Raw genomic sequence first — 24,568 nt, 5'->3', positions numbered from 1 at the left:
ACACACACACACACACACACACACACACACACACACACACACACACACACACACACACACACACACGACCTTCTGGCTCTGAAACATTTCATACCATCAATCTCATGGAGCTGACAGTGAAAGGAGACGCGCGCACACACACCACACACACTGCTGATGCCCATCTCATTGTCCATTCTGTACATCATACACACATAATTAGACACATCCACAGGAAGCGTTATTGTGAAAAAGAGTGAGTGTGAGTGAGGGGGGTTGGGAATTGGATGCAGTTTTATTTTTCTCTAAATATTTGGTCTGTGTTGTCACGCACTGGCTTTTCTCTAGCTCCTAACTCACAGGGTCTGGTACTGTTCAACATTATAAGATTAAGATCTCTTTATTGGTCATTTGCACACAAGGTCCAACTGAAATTGACTTCTGCTTCTAACCCAACCATCTGAAAGACACACATACATATACCACTTTTTGGAGAGGTGCTGGGGTCTGCCACACTGGGCGCCCCCAGGGAACTTTTGTTGTGGGGGGGTTAAGATCAAGGGGACAACATAGCAATGCTGGCAACAATAACTGCAGTAACCCATGGGGTCACACTCAGATGATCAGAGAGGGGGAAAATTATTGTGGCCCTGGTGGAACAAATGTATCAAAGTTCTGTCTGCACAGACATGCTTGGGGAAATGGTCAAAATGGGGGACCAGCATGTGTATGTTTCGAGGGAAGGGTGTGTATCTGAGCTCCATCAGCTAGGACTTGGCATTGGTTAATCAAATCTTCCCATACATGCTAAATGTTGCATGCCATCTCAATCATCTACAAGCGTATATGCATTCGCACATCAAGTATTTTCTTGAGGTGGGCACGGGGATGGAACAACTGTTGAACTTGTTGAGCTTGTGGTTCTTTGTGGGGGAAGGATGGAGAGTGTGTATGAGTGTGTGTGTGTGTATGATGTATCCCACATCTGTTGCTATGGGGTAACGATGTTAGGGACAATATAGGATGAATCACAATAATTGTTTGCCAAAATAATAATTGCAATCCTGGTAACAAATCCTTCACATTAACTGCCTACATTATTACACATGTTATTAGTTAATTGTGGAAGTAAATTAAGATATATGAAACATCTTTTAATATATATACAGTACCAGTCAAAAGTTTGGACACACCTAATCATTTAAGGGTTTTTCTTATTTTTTTTTTACCATTTTCTACATTGTAGAATAATAGTGAAGACATCAACATTATGAAATAACACAGATAAAATCATGTAGAAAACACTTTTTTTAAACAAATCAAAATATATTTTATATTTGAGATTATTGATGACAGCTTTGCACACTCTTGGCATTCCCTCAACCAGCTTCATGAGGTAGTCACCTGGAATACATTTCAATTAACAGGTGTGCCTTGTTAAAAGGTCATTTGTGGAATTTCTTTCCTTCTTAATGTGTTTGAGCCAATCAGTTGTGTTGTGACAAGGTAGAGGTGATAGAGAACATAGTCTTATTTGGTAAAAGACCAAATCCATATTATGGCAAGAACAGCTCAAATAAGCAAAGAGAACGACAGTCCATCATTACTTTAAAGGTCAGCCAATCTGGAAAATGTCAAAAATAATCAAGCGCAATGATGAAACTAGCTCCCATGAGGACCGCCACAGTAAAGGAAGAGAGGGAAGTTAGAGTTACCAGTCTCAGAAATCGCAGCCTAAATAAATGCTTCACAGAGTTCAAGTAACAGACACATCTCAACATCAACTGTTCAGAGGAGACTGCGTGAATCAGGCATTCATGGTTGAATTGCTGCAAAAAAACAATACTAAAAGGGACACCAATAAGAAGAAGAGACTTGCTTTGGCTATGAAACACGAGCAATGGACATAAGACAGGTGGAAAAATGTCCATTGGTCTGATGAGTCCAAATTTGTGGTTCCAACCAAAGGCACACATAAACAGCATGGCTACCACAGCATTCTGCAGCGATACGCCATCCCATCTGGTTTGCACTTAAGAGGGACAACCATTTGTTTTTCAACAGGACAATGACCCAACACACCTCCAACCCAATTGAGATGGTTTGGGATGAGTTGGACTGCAGAGTGAAGGAAAAGCAGCCAACAAGTGCTCAGAATATGTGGGAACTCCTTCAAGACGGTTGGAAAAGCATTCCAAGTGAAGCTGGTTGAGAAAATGCCAAGAATGTGCAAAGCTGTCATCAAGACAAAGGGTGGCTACTTTGAAGAATCTCAAATATAATAGAACACTTTCTTGGTTACTACAATTCATTACTACATATACTTCTCCCATGGGCAAAGAAACTCCAAAGGGGTGATGCTATTAATTAACAGTAATTTTAATCCGAATTTTCAAATTGTCCAAACAGATCCGCAAGGTAGATGGATTATTTTAAATATGTTATTGGACCATAAACAAACTATCACCTACATGCACTTAAGGAAATCATGAATATCATGGATATATTAGTACTAGTGGATACTTAAAATACTAGTGGAGGCTTAAAAATCCTGACCTACATGGTGGAAGCTCAATCAAGCTAGTCGTCTTGACTACTTTCTTATGTCATTCTTGCTGGCACCAAAGTTTAGAAAGTGTTTATAGGGGACAGAATGCGGTCGGACCATCAAATAATTGGCATATACATTACTCTTACAGAATTTCCATGGCGGTGAGGATATTGGAAATGTAATCGAAGCTTATTGGATGATAACTAGTTTTTAACTAGGACATAAGAATTCATTACTGACATTTTCCGACATAACATAGGAACAGCAGATCCCATTATTGTATAGGACACTTTTAAATGTGCCTTTACAGGCCATGCAATTCATTACTCATCTTTAAATATAGAGGCATAGAACTTATGCAATATGATCAGGTCTAATGGGGCGGCAGGGTAGCCTAGTGGTTAGAGTGTTGGATTAGTAACCGAAAGGTTGCAAGTTCAAATCCCTGAGCTGACAAGGTACAAATCTGTTAACCCACTGTTCCTAGGCCTTCATTGAAAATAAGAATTAGTTCTTAACTGACTTGTCTAGTTAAATAAAAGTGAGCAATTAATTATAAAATAAACTGAACTGGGGGGAAATGCAGCAAATCATTTTTTAATCTTCAACATAGAAATGCTACCAAAAATAATTTACTGAAATTTGTTACAAATGACAGTCCCCCATGATTCACCCAAAACTATTTTGAAAGAGAAAGCACAGTACTTTAAGTGTATGTTTTCATTTCAGTCTCCTCCATCTACCTCCTCCATCTACTAATCCCCTAACCAAAGTTAATTGTATTAACTTTTTTCAATTAATAATCTAAATTTAACAGCTAAACAGACTCATGTGAAGGCCAAATTACGGAGGGGGAACTTCTTGATGCAATTAAAGCCTTTAAGCCTGGGAAAACTCTAGGGTTGGATGGCATACCAGTTGAGGTACAGTGCCTTACAAAAGTATTCATCTCCCTGAGCGTTTTTCCTATTTTGTTGCATTACAACCTGTAATTTAAATGGATTTTTATTTGGATTTCATGTAATGGACAAACACAAAATAGTCAAAACTGGTGAAGTGAAATAAAAAAATAACTTTTCTATGAAGGCCCTAAATATGATCTGGTGCAACCAATTACCTTCAGAAGTCACATAATTAGTTAAATAAAGTCCTCCTGTGTGCAATCTAAGTGTCACATGATCTCAGTATATATACACCTGTTCTGAAAGGCATGCAATACAACTAAACAAGGGCCACCACCAAGCAAGCGGCACTATGATGTCCAAGGACCTCTCCAAACAGGTTGTGGAGAAGTACAGATCAGAGTTGGGTTATAAAAAATATCAGAAACTTTGAACATCATTAAATCTATTATACATTTTTTTAAAGAATATGACATCACAACAAATCTGCCAAGAGAGGGGCGCACACCAAACTCACAGAACAGGCAAGGAGGGCATTCATCAGAGAGGCAACTGCAAATCTCCACGTCGGAGATTGGAGTATCTGTCCATAGGACCACTTTAAGCTGTACACTCCACAGAGCTGGGCTTTACAGAAGAGTGTCCAGAAAAAAATAAGCAAACATGTTTAGTGTTTGCCAAAAGGCCTGTGAGAGACTCCCCAAACATATGGAAGGAGGTAATCTGGTCAGATGAAACTAAAATTGAGCTTTTTGGACATCAAGGTAAACGCTATGTCTGGCGCAAACCCAACACCTCCCATCACCCTGAGAATATCATGCCCACAGTAAAGCATGGTGGTGGCAGTATCATGCTGTGTGGATGTTGTCCATCGGCAGGGACTGGGAAACTGATCAAAATTGAAGTAATGATGGATGGAGCTAAATACAGGGAAATTATTGAGGGAAACCTGTTTCAGTCTTCCAGAAATGTGAGACTGGGACAGAGGTTCACCTTCAAGCAGGACAATGACCCTAAGCATACTGCTAAAGCAACACTCAAGTGGTTTAATGGGAATCATTTACATGTCTTGGAATGGCATAGTCAAAGCCCAGACCTCAGTCCAATTGAGAATATGTAGTATGACTTAAATATTGCTGTACACCAGCAGAACCCATTCAACTTGAAGAAGTTGGAGCAGTTTTGCCTTGAAGAAGGTTGAAAAATCCCAGTGGCTAGATGTGCCAAGCTTATGTGCCCCAAGAGACTAGCAGCTGTAATTGCTGTGAAAGGTGGCTCTACAAAGTATTGACTTTATTTTGCATCTTCAAAGTAGTAGGCATGTTTTGTAAGTCAAGTGATACAACCTCCCCCCAAAATCCATTTTAATTCCAGATTGTAAGGAAACAAAATAGGAAAAATTCCAAGGGTGGTGAATACTTTCGCAAGCCACTGCATTCCAAACCTTTTTTGATATACTCAGAGGACAGTTATTAGCATGTTTTAACCACTCCTATAAAATTGTAGATAATTAGATACTCAACAAGTATACAGGTTTTCTACATGGATGATACATTGGAGATAATATAAGACAAGTACTGTAAACAATAGAACACTATTACAAATCTGGTATTTAATAGCTGACATTGAAAAGGCTTCTGATAAAGTACGACTGGAATTCATATTACAGTGTGCCAAAAAATATTTAGTCAGCCACCAATTGTGCAAGTTCTCCCACTTAAAAAGATGAGAGGCCTGTAATTTTCATCATAGGTACACTTCAACTATGACAGACAAAATGAGAAAAAAAATATCCAGAAAATCACATTGTAGGATTTGTTATGAATTTATTAGCAAAATATGGTGGAAAATAAGTATTTGGTCAATAACAAAAGTTTATCTCAATACTTTGTTATATACCCTTTGTTGGCAATGACATTGTCATGCTGAAAGACCCAGCCACGTTTCATCTTCAATTCCCTTGCTGATGGAAGGAGGTTTTCACTAAAAATCTCATGATACATGGCCCCATTCATTCTTTCCTTTACACGTATCAGTCGTCCTGGTCCCTTTGCAGAAAAACAGCCCCAAAGCATGATGTTTCCACTCCCATGCTTCACAGTAGGTATGGTGTTCTTTGGACGCAACTCAGCATTCTTTGTCCTCCAAACACGATGAGTTGAGTTTATACCAAAAAGTTATATTTTGGTTTCATCTGACCATATGACATTCTCCCAATCTTCTTCTGGATCATCCAAATGCTCTCTAGCAAACTTCAGACGGGCCTGGACATGTACTGGCTTAAGCAGTGGGACACGTCTGGCACTGCAGGATTTGAGTCCCTGGCGGCGTAGTGTGTTACTGATGGTAGGCTTTGTTACTTTGGTCCCAGCTCTCTGCAGGTCATTCAGCAGGTCCCCCTGTGTGGTTCTGGGATTTTTGCTCACCGTTCTTGTGATCATTTTGACCCCACAGGGTGAGATCTTACGTGGAGCCCCAGATTGAGGGAGATTATCAGTGATCTTGTATGTCTTCCATTTCCCAATAATTGCTCCCACAGTTGATTTCTTCAAACCAAGCTGCTTACCTATTGCAGATTCAGTCTTCCCAGCCTGGTGCAGGTCTACAATTTTGTTTCTGGTGTCCTTTGACAGCTATTTGGTCTTGGCCATAGTGGAGTTTGGAGTGTGACTGTTTGAGGTTGTGGACAGGTGTATTTTATACTGATAACAAGTTCAAACAGGTGTCATTAATACAGGTAACGAGTGGAGGACAGAGGAGCCTCTTAAAGAAGAAGTTACATGTCTGTTTAGAGCCAGAAATCTTGCTTGTTTTTAGGTGACCAAATACTTATTTTCCACCATAATTTGCAAATAAATTCAAAAGAAATCCTACAATGTGATTTTTGGACTTATTTTCTCATTTTGTCTGTCATAGTTGAAATGTACCTATGATGAAAATTACAGGCCTCTCTCATCTTTTTAAGTGGGAGAACTTGCACAATTGGCAGCTGACTAAATACTTTTTTGCCCCACTGTATAAATTCTTGAAATATAAACATTTTGGGGAATCTTTATACAATGGATTAAAGTTATGTATAGTAAACCTAGGTCTAAAAGAGTAAATGATGGTTACTTCTCAGAACGTATTAAACTGTTAAGAGGAGTAAAACAAGGTTGTCCACTATCGGCATATATACATTTATTATGGTCATTGAAATGTTAGCTTTTAAAATCAGATCCAACAATAAATCAAGGGTCTAGAAATCCAGAGCTTAAAAACAAAGGTGTCTTTGTATACTGATGATTCATGTTTTCTTTTAAATCCACAATTTGGATCCTTCCACAGCCTCATCGAGGATCTAGATACGTTTTCTAACCTCTCTGGATTAAAACCAAATTATGACAAGTGAACTATATTACATATTGGATCACAAAAAAAAAAACTTTTACATTACCGTGTCGTTTATCAATAAAATGGTCAGACGGTAAAGTGGATTTATTCTGTATTCATATCCCAATTGAAAGAAATGATCTAATTTTAATAGAAAGTTAGCAAAATAGATAAGATCTTGCTACCATGTAAAGGAAAATACCTGTCTAATTGAAAATAAAATAATCTCAGAAAGTTCACTGTTTTTTTAACAAGCCAAAGAGAGAACATTGCAATTCCAGTTTAATGCACCTGAAAAGACAGAATATATCATACAACAAATATTGTGGTTGAACTCAAATATACTAATCGATTAAACAAACAATATTTTCTTATTTATTTTAAAAGTACTATTTAAATTAAATTATTAAATTATATAATAAATAGTACTCATGGAGATATTTCACACATGCAGCTAACAAAATATATATGGAATATCTGCGTCAGTAGAAAGCCCTCTTTAGTGTCCTAAGTTTTCATAACTGTAACCTTAATTGTCTAAGCTGTTAGTGTCTTAAGACATATTGAGCAGGGCTGGAGAATCTACAGTGAAATAAGACAACATTACTAACCAAAACAGCAATAGACAAGGCTTATTGACATTAGGGAGAGGCATGTGTAGCCGAGTGATCATAGGGTCCAGTGAGTAGCTAGGCGAGCTGGAGGCACGGCGATTCAGACAGCTAGCAGGCCGGGGATGGAAGCATGCTTGCAGATGGTCCTCAGGGGAACGTCACAAAGGGAGAGTCTGTTGAAACCCCATCGGACTGTTATGTCGGCAGACCAGTCGTGATGGATCGACGGGTCTCCGTGTCAGCAGCAAAAAGTCCAGGCCAATTGGCAGAAGAGGTATTGAAGCCCAGGAATTATCTGATGGAATTCTTTGGCTAGCCAGGAGAAGGGCCTAGCTCCAGGCTAGCTCCAGGCTAACTGATGCTTGCTTCGGGACAGTGACCCCCTTGGGCGGTTACCTTGGTAGACCAGTCGTGATGGATCAGCAGGGCTCCGTGTCGGCAGAAAAGGGTCCAGGCTAATTGCCGAAAGAGGTCAGAGACGTTAGACTGGAGTAGCGACTCGGATAGCAGCTAGCTAGCTGTGATGATCCGGAGTAAAGGTTCAGAGCTTGCGGTAGGAATCCGGACGATGTGGTAGAGAAAAGCAGTCTGATATGCCCTGGGTAGATTTCGCACTGTGCAGTCTGGCAAGAGTTGCCTGGGCTGAGGCTGCCAGTCTGAGTTAATTAACGGTGATGACCGCTAGCAGTGGCTAACTGAGTCCTAGCTAGTAGGTAGTTAGCTGGCTAGCTTCAGAAGGGGGTTTCCAGTTCAAAAGTGTAGAAATATCAGATCCAAACCACATTGGGTGAGGCAGGTTGCAGGAGAGTATGTTCAGTCCGTAGATGGAAAAGAAAATCAAATATATGTAGAAAAAACGATATATACAAGGGACTGGACAAGACAATCAAAACAGACATCCCCATTGCTATGCCATCTTGGAAAATAAAAACATGTGTTCATAACATGTGTACCACACACTTCAAGCACTGACCCCCCACATAGAGACACATGATCTGACCCATGACCCATCTGCAAATAGATTAGGGTTATTCTGGTCTAAGCCAATTGCCACAGGTTATTCTGGATGAAGCCAATAGGCACATGGTTAGGGTTATTTCGTCAAAGGGCAAGAGGGGATGGATCCCTTAAAATACCAATCTTGAACTGTCTATCATTAAAACCAATACAACATAATGCTTAAACGTCTCCATTAAATACAATCTGTGACACCTTTACATATCCACTTCTCTAATGTGTTTATCTGTAGAATACCTGGCTACATCTGAAACATATCTCCTCCCAGGGAACTATTTAACACTGGAAACAGGGATAGGGATGAGGAATTAACTAGTTGATAGCTTTATGAGTGACATGTTGACTGGATCTCTTTATCTAAACCGCCAAATGCACAGTTGTCACTTTTTAAAACTTAGAAGGTAGTGGTAATTCAATCTTCTAGCCTAGGGCAGATAGGTGATAACATGATAATGGTGTGTGAGGATAGGGGTTGGGGAACACACATAAGAACAATGGAATGCACCTGGGGTGATGACAGACCTGCATAGCTTTACCCGGTAAACATATGGAGGCAATATGGAGTTCAGCCAATTTATGAAACACTAAAGTTTATTGACTAAGTCAGTTACTGTATATATAGATATCAGGAAACATGGCTAATGTAGAGAGATATCTCCCCCATTTAGAACTCCAAGTCTGAATGCAGCTCAGTTGCTTAAGGGTTGGTTTAAGAGATAAGCACATGTAGATGTTAGATATAAAATCAAATCACTGTTTATTGGTCACGTGCACAGGATACAGGTGCAGTAAAACGGTGCAGTAAAATTCTTACTTACCAGCTCTCCTCAACAGTGCATATTCACAGCTTTCCATGTTACTGCACATAAATGTGGATTGAATGGAGGTGAAATTGAGGCAGTCTGTGCTGGAATGGAACAGCGCACCAGAAACTATTAATCTCATCCCTCTCCTCTTTCTCAACTAATCTTACCCCTCTTTATTTTCTTTCTTCTTAGTGCCAAGCTGAAGAACCACAAGGAGGTTTGTATCAATCCCGAAACCAAGTGGCTGCAGCAGTACCTGAAGAATGCCCTCAACAAGTAAGAAACCCCTTGAGCGAACCTATAACCTAAAATTGATTCTCTGCATGTCTACACAGAGACACGGTATCTGAGAGTAACGGAACATTACAGTCTTCCTGAAAATGTCATTCACCCAATTCTCCAATTCATACAGTAGTAAAGTAGTACACACTCATGGCCAAATCTGGATTTGATCTGCATATGTGTGTAAATCCCAATTTTCACGGATGTCTGCCACTGACATTCATAGGCCCAGGCTACATGATTCAGGAGAAAGTCAGAGTGTGCAAATATGAAATGATTAGGATTGGGCTCTCAGCCACAGACTGCTCTACAAAAACAGTAATACATTTAACATTTAACTAAATCAGATAGACTGGTCACATTCAGGATAGCTTGAACACATATATTTTTGCACCCTAAAAGAAGCAATATCCTCCACACGAATGGACAGTTTTTGTGTTTTTGGAGTATATCGTTTGTGATGTCCCCTAAATGTTCCCACCAGACTGTTCCCGCAACCTAATGAAGCATTCTGGGAACCATTTATAGAACAGACTAAATGAGTTCTGAGAATGTTCTTGCAACGTCAGGTGAATGTTTTATACAAACATTGTACAATCACCAGCACACCTGCACAGTTTTGTGTTATGAAAACAGTTGCTGTAAACTAACGAATGTTCTGGGAACTTTCACAGAAAGTTCACATTATGCAAGGGATAATCAACGAGGAGCTATGCGTTCTATGGAAAATAATGAACGACGTGGAAGGTGTTTCCAATGACACGCTAGCAGAGTGGCACTGACCTTCCATGTAGTTGCATTAGTTTCCAGAGATCGCATAGAACCCTGAGTTGATTGTCCCTTTTATTACATGGCTATAATTGAATACATTTGCCTTTAGAAATGTCTTCATTTGCCGGTATAAATATGTTATAGGGAGTTTTTATTAGCCGCCGTGCTTCTACATCTGCATTGCTTTCTGTTTGGGCTTTTAGGCTGGGTTTCTGTATAGCACTTTGTGACATAGGCTGAAAAGGGCTTCATAAATCAATTTGATTGATTGATTGATTCAACATCTACTGAAGTAGATAGCAAGTTTACTCGATAGCTACTGTAGTTGCCTTGGTAACCAAACCATCAGTCCTAGCTTGCTATTATGAAAATGTATTTTGATAACAAAAAATAAAATAAAAAAATAAATAAAATGTAAAACATTTAAAAAATAAAATCGACATTTGCTTTCAAAAGCAGCTTAAACAAAACAAGTAAGAATGAAGTATAGCCATTGAATTTTATTGTGCTTATATGCCGTGTGTTAGAGGGAAATAATGCACACTCTAGAATGCCCTTCAAGCCAATCAGAAATTAATATTCAACGATGCCATAGTATAAAGCTCAGTATTTTAATGATTTGTTTTATACATTCATTTTTGCTGTTTATCAAGGGTGTCAGTACAAGAGTGTCAATAATTTGGACCCCACTGTATATGTTTTCTTCCTGTGTAAGGGTTAAGAGAGGAATACTAATTAGAGACGCACCCACATAATTCAAACTTCTTCAAACATGAGCACAAATCTTGCTCTGACATCAGTGCATGATTTATTTATTTAAGTTCATCACGCATGTTTTGTAACGGTTGTCTTCTGACGAGGAGGAGTAGTAGGAAGGATCGTAAGACCAATGCGCAGCGTGGTATGTATCCATCATGTATTTTAATAGGAATGAATACGAAAATACAAAAAAAATAGATAATCAAAAATGAAAACCGAAAACAGTCCCGACTGGTGCAAACACTGAAACGGAAACATAATCACCCACAAGTCAAAAGTGAAACCAGGCTACCCAAGTATGGTTCTCAATCAGGGACGACGATTGACAGCTGCCTCTGATTGAGAACCATACCAGGCCAAACACAGAAATCCCAAAACATAGAAAAAAGAACATAGACAACCCACTCAACTCACTCCCTGACTATACTAAAACAAAGACATAACAAAAGAACTAAGGTCAGAACGTGACATGTTTGCAGTTATTCAATTACCATCTATGTTATAAATATAGCTACCTGTCATCTATGTTATGTATATGTGTTCTCGACTTTGCCTTCCTTTACTTTGAACTCGGTTGACTATCATCGGGAATACGTATTCTTATTTTTTCTGGACACTCATCCATGAAGCCCAGCTCTGTGCAGTGTACGGCTTAAAGTGGTCCTATGGAGAGACACTCCAATTTCTGCTGATTTGATTTGGAGCTTTGCAGTTCCTTCAGGGTTATCTTTGGTCTCTTTGTTGCCTCTCTGATTAATGCCCTCCTTGCCTGTTCTGTGAGTTTGGTGGGTGGCCCTCTCTTGGCAGGTTTGTTGTGGTGCCATATTCTTAAAAAAATGTATAATAGATTTAATGGTCCTCCGTGGGATGTTCAAAGTTTCTGATATTTTTATAACCCAACTCTGATCTGTACTTCTCCACAACTTTGGCCCTGACCTGTTTGGCGAGGTCCTTGTACATCATGGTGCCGCTTGCTTAGTTGTATTGCATACCTTTCAGAACTGCATACCTATTCATATACTGAGATCATGTGACACTTAGATTGCACACAGGTGGACTTTATTTAACTAATTATATGTGACTTCTGAAGGTAATTGGTTGCACCAGATCTTATTTAGGGGCTTAATAATGTCCTCCTTGCCTGGTCTGTGAGTTTTGGTGGGCGGCCCTCTCTTGGTAGGTTTGTTGTGGTGCCATATTCTTAAAACAATTTAATAATAGAGTTAATGGTTCTCTGTGGGATGTTCAAAGTTTCTGGTACTTTTTATAACTCAACTCTGATCTGTACTTCTCCACAACTTTGTCCCTGACCTGTTTGGTGAGCTCCTTGGTCTTTATAGTACCCCTTGATTGGTAGTACCCCTTGATTGGTAGTACCCCTTGATTGGTGGTACCCCTTGACTGGTGGTGCCCCTTACTTTGTGGTATTGCATGCCTTTCAGAACAGGTGTATATATACTGAGATCATGTGACACTTAGATTGCACACAGGTGGACTTTATTCAACTAATTATGTGACTTCTGAAGGTAATTGGTTGCACCAGGTCTTATTTAATGCTTCATAACAAAACATATGAATGCACCACTTTTCTGCTTTTTATTGTATTGAAACAAGTACTTTTTAAAATTTCACTTCACCAATTTGGACTATTTTGTGTTTGTCCATTACACGTAATCCCAAAAATATATATTTAAATTACAGGTTGTAATGCAACGAAATAGGGAAAATGCCAAGGGGGATGAATAGTTTTGCAATACTCTGTATTCCACATTTTATATGATACAGCCTGAATTCAAAATATATTAAATAAATACACGATACCCCATAATGACAAGGTGAAAACATGTTTTTAGAATTTTTTACAAATGTATTGAAAATGAAATACAGAAATATATAATTTACATATATTTAATACATGTTAGATTCACATTCGGCAACGATTACAGCTGTGAGTCTTTTTGGGTAAATCTAAAAGTTTTGCACACCAGGATTGTACAACATTTCCACATCATTCTTTTAAAAATGATTCAAGCTCTGTCAAGTTTGTTGTTGATCATTGTTAGACAGCCATTTTTAAGTCTTGCCATAGGTTTTCAACCCGATTTAACAAGGCCACTCAGGAACATTCAATGTCAACTTCTTAAGCAACTACACTGTATATTTGGCCTTGGGTTTCAGGTGAATGTCTCCCAGCTCTATTTTGTTTATTTTTATCCCACCAAAAAACTCCCTAGTCCTTGCCAATGTAAAGCATACACATAACATAATGCAGCCACCACCATGTTGGAAAATATTTTGAATGCTACCCAGTGATGTGTTGGATTTGCCCCAACCATAATGCTTTGTATTCAGGATATAAAGTACATTTATTTCAAACAGGATGCATGTTTTGGAATATTTTTTATTCTGCACAGGCTTCCTTCGTTTCACTCTGTCATTTAGGTTAGTATTGTGGAGTGACTACATTGTTGTTGATCCATCCTCAGTTTTTTCCTATCACAGCCATTAAACTCTAACTGATTAAAAGTCACCATTGGCCTCATGGTGAAATTCCTGAGGATTTCTTCCTCTCTGGCAACAGAGTTAGGAAGGACGGCCGTGTCTTTGTAGCGACTGGCGGTAATCGATTCACCGTGCTCAAAGGGATATTCAATGTCTGCTTTTTTATCTTTACCCATCTACCAATAGGTGCCCTTCTTTGCGAGCCAATGGAAAACCTCTCTGGTCTTTGTGGTTAAATGAGTGTTTGAAATTCACTGCTCGACTGAGGGACCTTACAGATTATTGTATGTGCTGGGTCCAGAGATGAGGTAGTCATTCAAAAATCATGTTAAACAATTATATTGCAGACAGTGTGAGTCCATGCAACTTATGTGACTTAATAAGCAAATCTTTACTCGTGAATTTCACACATTTTAAATGCATTGCTTTTCACCGACAGCCACATCTTATTAATCAGCTAGACCTATTGCTATGCACGCTGCTCAAATTGTTAGGTTAGATTACTCGTTGGTTATCACTGCATTGTCAGAACTAAAAGCACAAGCATTTTGCTACAGTTGCATTAACATCTGCTAACCATGAGTATGTGACAAATAAGATTTGATTTGAAGTGGCAGGAATGAGCATTTGTAGAGACCTTGATTTATGGAACAATTTGCAGCTGGTAGGGATCTGCTCCGACTCCAGCACACCTGTGTGTGTGTGTGTGTGTGTGTGTGTGTGTGTGTGTGTGTGTGTGTGTGTGTGTGTGTGTGTGTGTGTGTGTGTGTGTGTGTGTGTGTGCGTAGGTCAAGAGAACACCGGATGACCACCAGAGGGCGTAGCAGGAGCAGATGTTACAAGTATAACTCTGGGAGGCAGACTATAACTAAAACAAATAGTCATTAATCTAAATACAGTCGCGCAACAGTCAAGTGGTTGACCTGAACTCACAGGGGGGAAACAGGAAAAAAAATGATGGCTCTGTTAACTGTCTTATATTAATACTCTGTTTTGTTCTTTCAGGATGAAGACATCCAAGCAGACCAACTAGAAAGCCTGCAGGAAGACCTACCAACAGACATGTAACATGAGACGTGTAGGTTGTAATATGTAACATTTACTCTCCCATCACGCACGCTGAACAGCACTTATCCTGTCCATCGCGGAACCATCCAACCCACGGCTTTCCAAAACCACCACCACTGGCACCCCTTATAGACTCCACCCCTGCTAGCGCCAAGTGCAATTATATCTGTGTGAGTGTATGTTTTTATCAATTATGTATATACCATTTTTTAAATCTTATTTCATCAGTAAAGAGCAATTTTTTGTTGCTGTTTTGGCCACCGGCTTCTCTGTCATTCAGGAGTAAGGACTGGGCTTAAAGTACGCATTGATGGGGCTGAGATTGAGAGAGAGGGAGGATTCATAACAGGATTCAAGCCTCACAATCCAACTCTTATCAGCTTGTCCTAGGGAGTGTACAAGGTTCAACAGGTCATTCTGGGAAAGATCTAAGGGGCATGGAGGTGTTCTCACATGCATGGCAGAGCCACTAGAACGTACAATGGCTCAATCCCTTAGCCCCCCCCCCCCTTGTTTTTGAGTGTCCCTCTGTGGGGGAGTGGCACTCAAAAATGGAGCAACTAGTGGTAGGGAGAGCTATAATAACACTTGGGAATGGGACATCGCTACATCACTTGCGCACATCAGAAACGGCCACGGACACCACGCAATTAATTGACGATGAACCTTGTGTTTTTCAGAATGCCTATACTGGCTGCAGTAATAACTTTCCTTATATTTCTCATGCAACAAATATGTACTTACCATATGAACATCAAATGAGAACAGCAGAACAACAATGGACCCGTAATGTACCCATCCTCTGGCTGTGGTTCAATGTGGAGTAGTACAGAAGCAGGACTTTTATTCCATAGCGGTTTAACCGTCACATTTCATTCAGTTATTACCAGTGAAGGCACTTTAGCTAGAACAATTAAAACTACTGTTCTGAACTAATATTTATACCAAACGTTTTCAGGGTCAGTACACAGATTGGCTACATAGCTACACATCCATAGCATACAGGTATTTTTATCCTCCACTACACAATAAGGAAGAAAAGAGTTAGCTAGGGGTAGCAGGGGTTGGAACCAAAATTATTTTCCAATCTCTTCGTTCTGAACCACCATTCTTTTTTGTTTCTTTCCACTGTTCCAAATGGAAAAACAAAGTTCTGAACCGGTTTGATGTCACATTCGTTATAAGAATCGGACAAAGGCGTAGCGTGGTATGCGTGCATTCTTATTTACTAAAAAGAATTGACACTGAACAAAATAACAAAACGAAACGTGAAGCTATACAAACGAGTGCTGACAGGCAACTATACATAGAGAAGATCCCAAAAACACCAAAGGGAAATGGCTACCTAAATATGATCTCCAATCAGAGACAACAATAATACCATAGACATACAAATCACCTAGACCGAGTAAAACCCTAGACATACAAAACCCCCTAGACAAGACAAAAACTAGCGTACCCACCCCAATCACACCCTGACCTAACCAAAATATAAAGAAAACATGTCTCAGGTCAGGGCGTGACAGGACCCCCGCCAAAGGTGCGGACTCCCGGCCGCAAACCTGAACCTATAGGGAGGGTCCGGGTGGGATTCTACCCTCGGTGGCGGCTCCGGTTCTGGATGCAGCCCCCCCTCTTTACGCTGATTCCTCCGCCTTTGTAGAACCGGACCGTGGATCATCACCAGAGGCTCTGGACTGGGGACCGTCGCCGGAGGCCCCAGACTGGGGACCGTCGCCGGAGACCCCGGACTGGGGACCATCGCCGGAAACCCCGGTCTGTGGACCATCGTTGGAGGTTCCGGACTGTGGCCCGTCATTGGGGGTTCCGGACTGTGAAACGTCGCCGGAAGCTCCGGACTGGGAACTGTCGCCGGAAGCTCTGGACTGGAAACTGTCGCCGGAAGCTCTGGACTGTGGAGGCACACTGGAGACCTGATGCGTGGTGCTGGCACTGGTGGTACTGGGCTGAAGACACACATCTCAGGACACAAGAGGTTCTGGACTGTGGAGGCGCACTGGAGGCCTGGTGCGTGGGACCGGTACAGGTGGCACTGGGCTGAAGACACGCAACTCAGGGCGATTGCGGGCAGGAGGCACAGCATGTACTGGACTGTGGAGGCGCACTGGAGGTCTGTTGCGTGGTGCCGGCACTGGTGGTACCGGGCTGATGACACGCATCTCAGCGCGAGTCCGGGTAGCAGGCACAGGACGTACTGGACTATGGAGGCGCACTGGAGATCTGGAGCGTAGAGCTGGCACAATGCATCCTGGCTGGATGCTCACTTGAGCCCGGCAAGTGCGGGGCGCTAGCACAGGACGCACTGGGCTATGCAGACGCACCAGAGACACAGTACGTAGAGCCGGCGCAGGATATCCTGGTCCAAGGAGGTGTACTGGAGACCAGGAGCACTGGGCCGGCACCATCTGTCCTGACTGGATGACCATTCTAGCCCAGCAAATGCGAGGAGCTGGAATAGAGCGCACCGGGCTATGAATGCGAACTGGAGACACCGTGCGCATAACTGCGTAACACTGTCTCTGACCAGTCACACGCTCCCCATGGTAAGCATGAGGAGTTGGCTCAGGTCTCCAACCTGACTCAGCCAACCTCCCTGTGTGCCACCCCCCAAAAAAATCTTATGGGGCTGCCTCTCGTGCCTGTCTCGTTGGTACAACTCCTCGTAACATCGCCGTTCCGCTTTCGCTGCCTCTATCTCCTCCTTAGGACGGCGATACTCCCCAGCCTACGTCCAGGTTCCTGCTCCACCCAGAATCTCCTCCCAGGTCCATTCCTCCTGACCACGCTGCTTGGTCCATTTTTGGTGGGATCTTCTGTCACGTTTGTTCATCGGACCAAGGCACAGCGTGGTATGCATACATTCTTATTTATTAAAAAGAATGAACACTGAACAAATAAACAAAATAACAAAATGAAACGTGACGCTATACAAAAAAAGTGCTGACAGGCAACTACACAAAGACAAGATCCCAAAAACATGGCTAACTAAATATGATCCCCAATCAGAGACAACGATAAACAGCTGCCTCTGATTGGGAACCATATCAGGCCACCATAGACATACAAATCACCTAGACCTACAAAAACCCTAGACATACAAAAAAAACCTAGACAATACAAAAACTAGTGTACCCACCCTAGTCACACCCTGAGCTAACCAAAATATAAAGAAAACAGAGATATCTCAGGTGAGGGCGTGACATTTGAACCAAAATAAAGAACCGATTTATATTGTTCCTTTCTGTTCATTTTTTAACCGTTGAAATCAACATAGAAACATTTAATCAATCAATCAAATGTATTTAAAAAGCCTTTTTTACATCAGCAGATGTCACAAAGTGACATCCAGCCTAAAACCCCAAACAGCAAGCAATGCAGATGTTGAAGCACGGTGGCCAGGAAAAACTCCCTAGAAAGGCAGGAACCTAGGTAAAAACAAAGAAGAAACCTAGAGAGGAACCAGGCTCTGAAGGGTGGCCAGTCCTCTTCTGGCTGTGTCTGGTGGAGATTATATGAGTACAAGGTCATTAAGGCCAGATGGTTCTTCAAGATGTTCAAATGTTCATAGATGACCAGTAGGGTCAAATAATCACCAATCAGTGCGGATAGAGCAGGTAAGCTAGTTGTTTACATGCCTGATGGACATACAAGTGTCGCCTAAGGCGCAAAATGTGACTGAAATTTTGCTGGTGGGGAGAGAGGGTTGAGTAGGAGGCTTGAAGCGCGGGGAATCTTGCTATGACATTATAACTAGGCATAGAGTATCCTTAACTAGCATTGAAAAAGTTTACCAATTCTCTAGCTAATTAAAAATCTCTCTCTCTATCTTCTGAATCAAGCTTGTAATGTCAGTGCAGTAGCCTATGCTTGGGTGGGGTGAGTGGCAGGTAGCCCAAGCATACACAATCAAATATTTTTGGCTTGCTGGCAGACACTGAAATAAGTGAAAGAGAGAGGGCTTTGCATAGGCACTTTGTTGTGGGACTAGAGAAAATGCTTGGAACGTAAATAACGTTTATTAACCAGTTCCAATGCTTTTAAAATAATGTTTCTGTTTCAGAACATATGGATCACTTTCGTTCCAGGTTTCGTTTATGAATCTTGATGATTTTTTTCCACTTTTCAGTTCCCTGAACCGGTTCCAAGCCCTGCTGCTACGTTACCTGCATTGGCAAATATCTCCAATCTCTAACGTTAACGTTACTACAATAAAGTGACTGGCTTTGAAATATTTTTTAATAAAGGCAAAATTACAAAAATTCTACATTCAATTTGCAGCAAGTGAAATGATATAATTATATTGGCTCACAAGCTTAGCCTTTTGTTAACAACACTGTCATCTCAGATTTTCAAAAAATGCTTTTCAACCATAGCTACACAAGCATTTGTGTAAGAGTATTGATAGCTAGCATAGCATTAAGCCTAGCATTCAGCAGGCAACATTTTCACAAAATCAAGAAAAACATTCAAATAAAATAATTTACCTTTGAAGAACTTCCGATGTTTTCAATGAGTAGACTCTGTTAGATAGCAAATGTTCAGTTTTTCCAAAAATATTATTTGTGTAGGAGATATCGCTCCGTTTTGTTCATCACGTTTGGCTAAGAAAAAACCCAGAAAATTCAGTCATTACAACGGCAAACTTTTTTCCAAATTAACTCCATAATATCGACAGAAACATGGCAAACATTGTTTAGAATCAATCCTCAAGGCGTTTTTCACATATCTATTCGATGATAAATCACTCGTGGCAGTTTGGTTTCTCCTCTGAACAAAATGGAAAAATGCACGCACCTGGAGATTACGCAACAGTTTTGACGGAGGACACCGAGCGGACACCTGGTAAATGTAGTCTCTTATGGTCAATTTTCCAATGATATGCCTACAAATACGTCACAATGTTGCAGACACCTTGGGGAAGCGACAGAAAGTGTAGGCTCATTCCTTGCGCATTCACAGCCATAGAATGAGACATTGGAACACAGCGCATTCAAACTCTGGTTCACTTCCTGTATGAAATGTCATCTTGGTTTCGACTGTAGCATTAGTTCTGTGGCACTCACAGACAATATCTTTGCAGTTTTGGAAACGTCAGAGTTTTCTTTTAAAGCTGTCAATTATATGCATAGTCGAGCATCTTTTCGTGACAAAATATCTTGTTTAAAACGGGAACGTTTGTCATCCAAAAACGAAATACTGCCCCCAGAGGTTCAAGAGGTTAAAATGACAGCCTACCGGGGAACACTTAAATGTCTTGTTCAGGGGAAAACAACAGATTTCTACCTTGTCAGCTCAGAAATTTGATCCAGCAACCTTTCGATTATTGGCCCACCACTCTTACCACTAGGCTGCCACCCCAAACTAGAGCGCTGAAAAGGCACTACCACTCCCTTAAAGTTGAATTGGGACAGCACTGCGACTCGATGAGGATCGAGGGATTGCACAAAATGGAGGGGGAGGGCTATAGGGGGGTATTGGGATTGAGCCTATGTCTGCCTATGTTTACACACAGGAGTGATTGGACATCCAGGTCTAGTACCCAATCAACCAATACTTTTTGTTTGGTATCCAGCCATGTTGCATGTTGAAGTATTTTATATAAACAGTCTTAATGTGAAAAATAGTCTTGATGTTATTTTCCGAGCAGCTTCAGAAGAGACACAGATATACACAGTTTGCCAAAGTTCATTGGAGATTTAGAATTTCAGTCAGTGACGCATTGGCACTAAAAGCTCCAAGATAATTACTCTCTAGTTAGAATTATAATTACAATGTTGTTGTCATGTTTGGTGTCAACAGTTGGTTTATAACTGTGGAACTGTGACTGGTAGTGAGACCATACATGACCCCGTCACTGCATGTGTGTGTTTGTTTGTGTGTGGGTGTATGTATGTGAATGTGTGGGCTGTTTTAGCTGTTAGGGGAACACGGTCAATGAGCGATAATGTGGAATGATATGCTGCTTTTGCATTTCCGGTCTCTGAAAATTCTAGAACATCTGGAGTCAGAACTCTGCTAATTGAGCGACCAATGAGAGGGTAGTGGTCCGTAGCTCCGTCACAGTTCTGGAAACATTAAAGGAACAGTATGTCCAGATTTTATTAAAGGAACAGTGAACCCAGATTGTTAAAATAACAGTACTTACAAATTTTATTAAAGGGATAGCTCACCCAGATGACTTAAAAGGGATTGTTCACTCAGATGACTAATAACTTTGTAGTTCAGGTTTCCCTTTAATTCTGACATTGACCAGAGTACATTACTGTATGAAAATCTCAAACACATGCAGTGGGTTAACCAAATCATGTTTGTTGTCAGCCAGACTACCATGTAAATGTTTCATGAAACATTATGGAATTTATAAAGTATCATATTTAGCAAACCACACACTATGAAAATCAATGTTATAGTAATATAGAGAAAGTCATAATCTCATCAACAGTTGTAGTGTGATAGTATTAGTAGCAGTATAGTAGAAGTAGTGCAGGGGGGGGACTATTTAATTGGGGGGGACTCAGTTGGGGTCTCAACTCACTGTATATTTCGAAATTTGTGCATTAACAGTCACTCAGTTAGCCCATGTCAGCGATAAAAAAAATAAAAAAAATGTATTGCTAAGTTAGTATGTCAGCCAGCTATCTAAACTTGTAGTAAGCACGGTCGTATTACAGACCAGGGTGGGGCCCATTGATCATCAGTTATCATACTAAAAACGGCAAACCCTTCTGCAGGAAATGATCTGTAAATCTGTTAATTCCTCTCCGCCCCACGGCTAAATAAGTAGAATTGCATGAAATGAGGGTATGCAGACCCACGAGCAACTATGTCCCCCCATGATGAGTACAAACAATGTGTGGCCCCCACCCCCATCAAAGTTGCCCATCCCCGATCTAGTGGAATACAGTGGCTTGGCTACCTATTAATGTCATATACTGTATGTTATTTTGGATACCGATGCCCTTTATGTCCAACAAATTAATTAATTTTCATTAACATTTTAGTCATTTAGCAGACACTCTTACCCAGAGTCGACTTTGGGCAACAAAAAAATAACATCTTTAAACAATTCATTGACCAATGCACCATCATACCAGGTCATTTAATGCTTGAAAAAAACTTGATAAATAAGATATTTGGCTACAGAAGTGCTATTTCTTACCGACCTCTACAGCTTCCATCCAAAAACAAATCCTGTGAAATTGCGTCAACACATACTGGAGAATACTGGCTAGCTACAGAGGCTAGCTTAGCTAACAAACTAGCTATGTTGGTCATCTCGCATGACCAGAATGATCCACCAAAGGCACACCCCATTTCTGTTTTAAAACGGAGAAAGGAGTGGAGTTGGAACGGTTTTTGTGCCCAAAGTCGACCTATAAGATAGCTGGGTGACACAACCACATATCACAGTCATAGCAACAACAACAAAAAATTCCTCAATAAAGTAGTTGGCAACAATACATAACTTTAGAATGTGATAATGAGAACAAGAATAGGATCCACATTAGTCAACTGCTGTTTTTGCACTTTTTTCTTGAGATACATAACATTTTCATTTTGAACCTTTATCTTTCCATAGGTTAAAGATGTACTCTTTTATATGTCAAACACACACCGTTCTTATGAAGGAGCTAGATGTAACATCGTTTCAATGTTAAACTGTATATTGTTGAGTTAAAACGTAGTCTTTTAACCATGAATAAAAGGTATTCATTTATATGTTTGCATTTTTTAAAAGTAAGTGGGGGGGGGGGGATTAAGTTGCTTTAATGCCATTGCTAATCTGAACACCTGAACAACTGCTCTTTTCGTGCAAATCTTGATGAAATAGGTTCTGCTCCTTCAGGGTAACTCACTGCCCAAGCAAAGCTTGAATATAAACAGTGAGCATGCCGCCACAGGCAGCAGGGTAACCTAGTGGTTAGAGCGGTGGACTAGTAACCGGAAGGTTGCAAGTTCAAATCCCTGAGCTGACAAGGTACAAATCTGTCTTTCTGCCCCTGAACAGGCAGTTAACCCACTGTTCCTAGGCTGTCATTGAAAATAAGAATTTGATCTTAACTGACTTGCCTAGTTAAATAAAGTTAAAATAAAAAATGTGTTATACTATCTGCCCATCTTGCCAATTTTTCATTTTTTTATTTCAACTTTATTTAACCAGGTGCGCATAAACTTGCTTACTACCACCTTAAAATGGTGTGCCGTCGTACTGCAATGCTCCAAGTAGATGCTGTGGAAGGGATAGCTAGTGTTGGCCTCTGTCACCACGACCTCACTGTGTTCTATTGGCAATAGTAATAATAGCAACCATGCCATAACGACTGTGCAGATGATACAGAACATAACAATCAATGCATGAATTAGCACAAACATTCACCTCTGCAAGGTGATGGATACAGAACCTAACCATGCACGTGCAGCCATGCCATTAGGCATACTGTGTATAGAAAATGAAGCAAAGAATATCACTGTGCGAGCATTCACCACACAAGAGTTGCAGCCTAAAATACATGATAGAACTAAGACGTGAAGATAACAAAATGCAAGCAAAAGATTAATTTATGACAGTACTAATTCGTGAAGACTAGAATGAAGTCATTGCTACAATACCATATGATAGAATAAGAACAGTCGCTAGAATAATACTACTATAACGCAAAGATGGACTGACAGGCAGGACCACCTATTTAAAATGTGTGTAACTCATGCAATTATATGCACTAATGAGCTAGCATAAGCACACTGAAATGATACCGTAAAAGGTATGCTAATAGTGTGACTCATGGAACAGTATGCACTAATGAGCTAGCATTCACCACATTAATACAGACCAGTCTGCAAGTTATGTTGAATGCATTCTACCTTAAACTGTGTAAGGGAATACGGTTCCAAAGAATAACCAAAGTCAGATTAACTTGTACAATATTTAAGTGTGACTGCCGGAGGAGGTCGACTGGGATGACCCGTAAAATGTAGGCCATCACTGATAGTGTGCATTGATTGCAGCGTTCTCATGAGTGGCACCACACACAGTGATAGCTACTATCAATACTGATGCTACACTAAACCAATGCTAATTCTACTTAGCTAGCTAGTTAGTAGCCAGCTATTGACTGACAACTGCCACGCCCTGATCTATTTCACCTGTTATTATGATTGTCTAAACCTCCTCAAGGCGTCGCTTATTTTCCCCAGTGTATTTATCCCTGTGTTTCCAGTCTCTCTGTGCCAGTTCATCTTGTATGTTTTCAAATCAACCAGCTTGTTTTTCCCCTGCTCCTGTTTTCTATTCTCTTTTTTCTAGTCTTCCCGGTTTTGACCTTTGCCTGTTTTTTCTGGACTCCGTACCTGCCTGCCCCTTCTGCCTGCTCTGTCATCGAGCCTGTCTGCCACTCTTTACCTCTTGGATTCAGAATCTGGTTTTGACCTGAAAGACCGGAAAATAGCTGTGCAGCGACGCTCCCCATCCAACCTGACAGAGCTTGAGAGGATCTGCAGAGAAAAATGGGAGAAACTCTCCAAATACGGGTGTGCCAATACCCAAGAAGACTCTAGGATGTAATTGCTGTCAAAACTGCTTCAAGAATATACTGAGTAAAGCGTCTGAATACTTATGTTAATGTGATATTTCAACAAAAAATGTTTTGGTATATTTGCAAAAATGCTTGAAAAACCTGTTTTTGCTTTGTCATTATGGATTATTGTGTGTAGATTGAGGGGGGGGCAATTTCATCAATTTTAGAATAAGGATGAATTGTAACAAAATGTGGATAAGTCAAGGGTTATAAATACTTTCCGAATGCACAGTGCCTTCAGAAAGTATTCACGCCCCCTGACTTTTTCCAAATTTTGTAGTGTTATAAATTGGGATTAAAATTGTCATGTTTTGTTAACGATGTACATAAAAAACGATGTACATAAAAA

General features: G+C 40.6%; 1 protein-coding gene across 8 annotated transcripts in view; it reads left to right on the top strand.

Annotated features, from left to right (window-relative positions):
• LOC124038085 (stromal cell-derived factor 1-like) overlaps positions 1-24,363 on the top strand; it is a 43,919-nt gene extending 19,556 nt beyond the window's left edge. For 4 of the 8 annotated variants that reach the window (XM_046353527.1, XM_046353523.1, XM_046353528.1 and 1 more), the window contains 2 exons: positions 9,434-9,517; positions 14,561-14,883. In XM_046353527.1, the coding sequence (XP_046209483.1) occupies positions 9,434-9,517; positions 14,561-14,588 (112 nt within the window). In that variant the 3' untranslated portion in view covers positions 14,589-14,883. Of the gene's footprint in view, positions 1-9,433; positions 9,518-14,560; positions 14,884-18,770; positions 18,909-23,948 lie in introns of those variants that run through there. The other 4 variants (XR_006839300.1, XR_006839301.1, XM_046353524.1 and 1 more) reach the window with 4 other exon arrangements.
• Positions 24,364-24,568: the final 205 nt, after the last annotated feature.

This window comes from Oncorhynchus gorbuscha, linkage group LG06 (genome assembly GCF_021184085.1).
Source record: "Oncorhynchus gorbuscha isolate QuinsamMale2020 ecotype Even-year linkage group LG06, OgorEven_v1.0, whole genome shotgun sequence".
Lineage (NCBI taxonomy): Eukaryota > Metazoa > Chordata > Actinopteri > Salmoniformes > Salmonidae > Oncorhynchus > Oncorhynchus gorbuscha.
The sequence above is the reverse complement of the archived record's forward strand: the minus strand, read 5'-3'. Positions and strand labels throughout refer to the sequence as shown.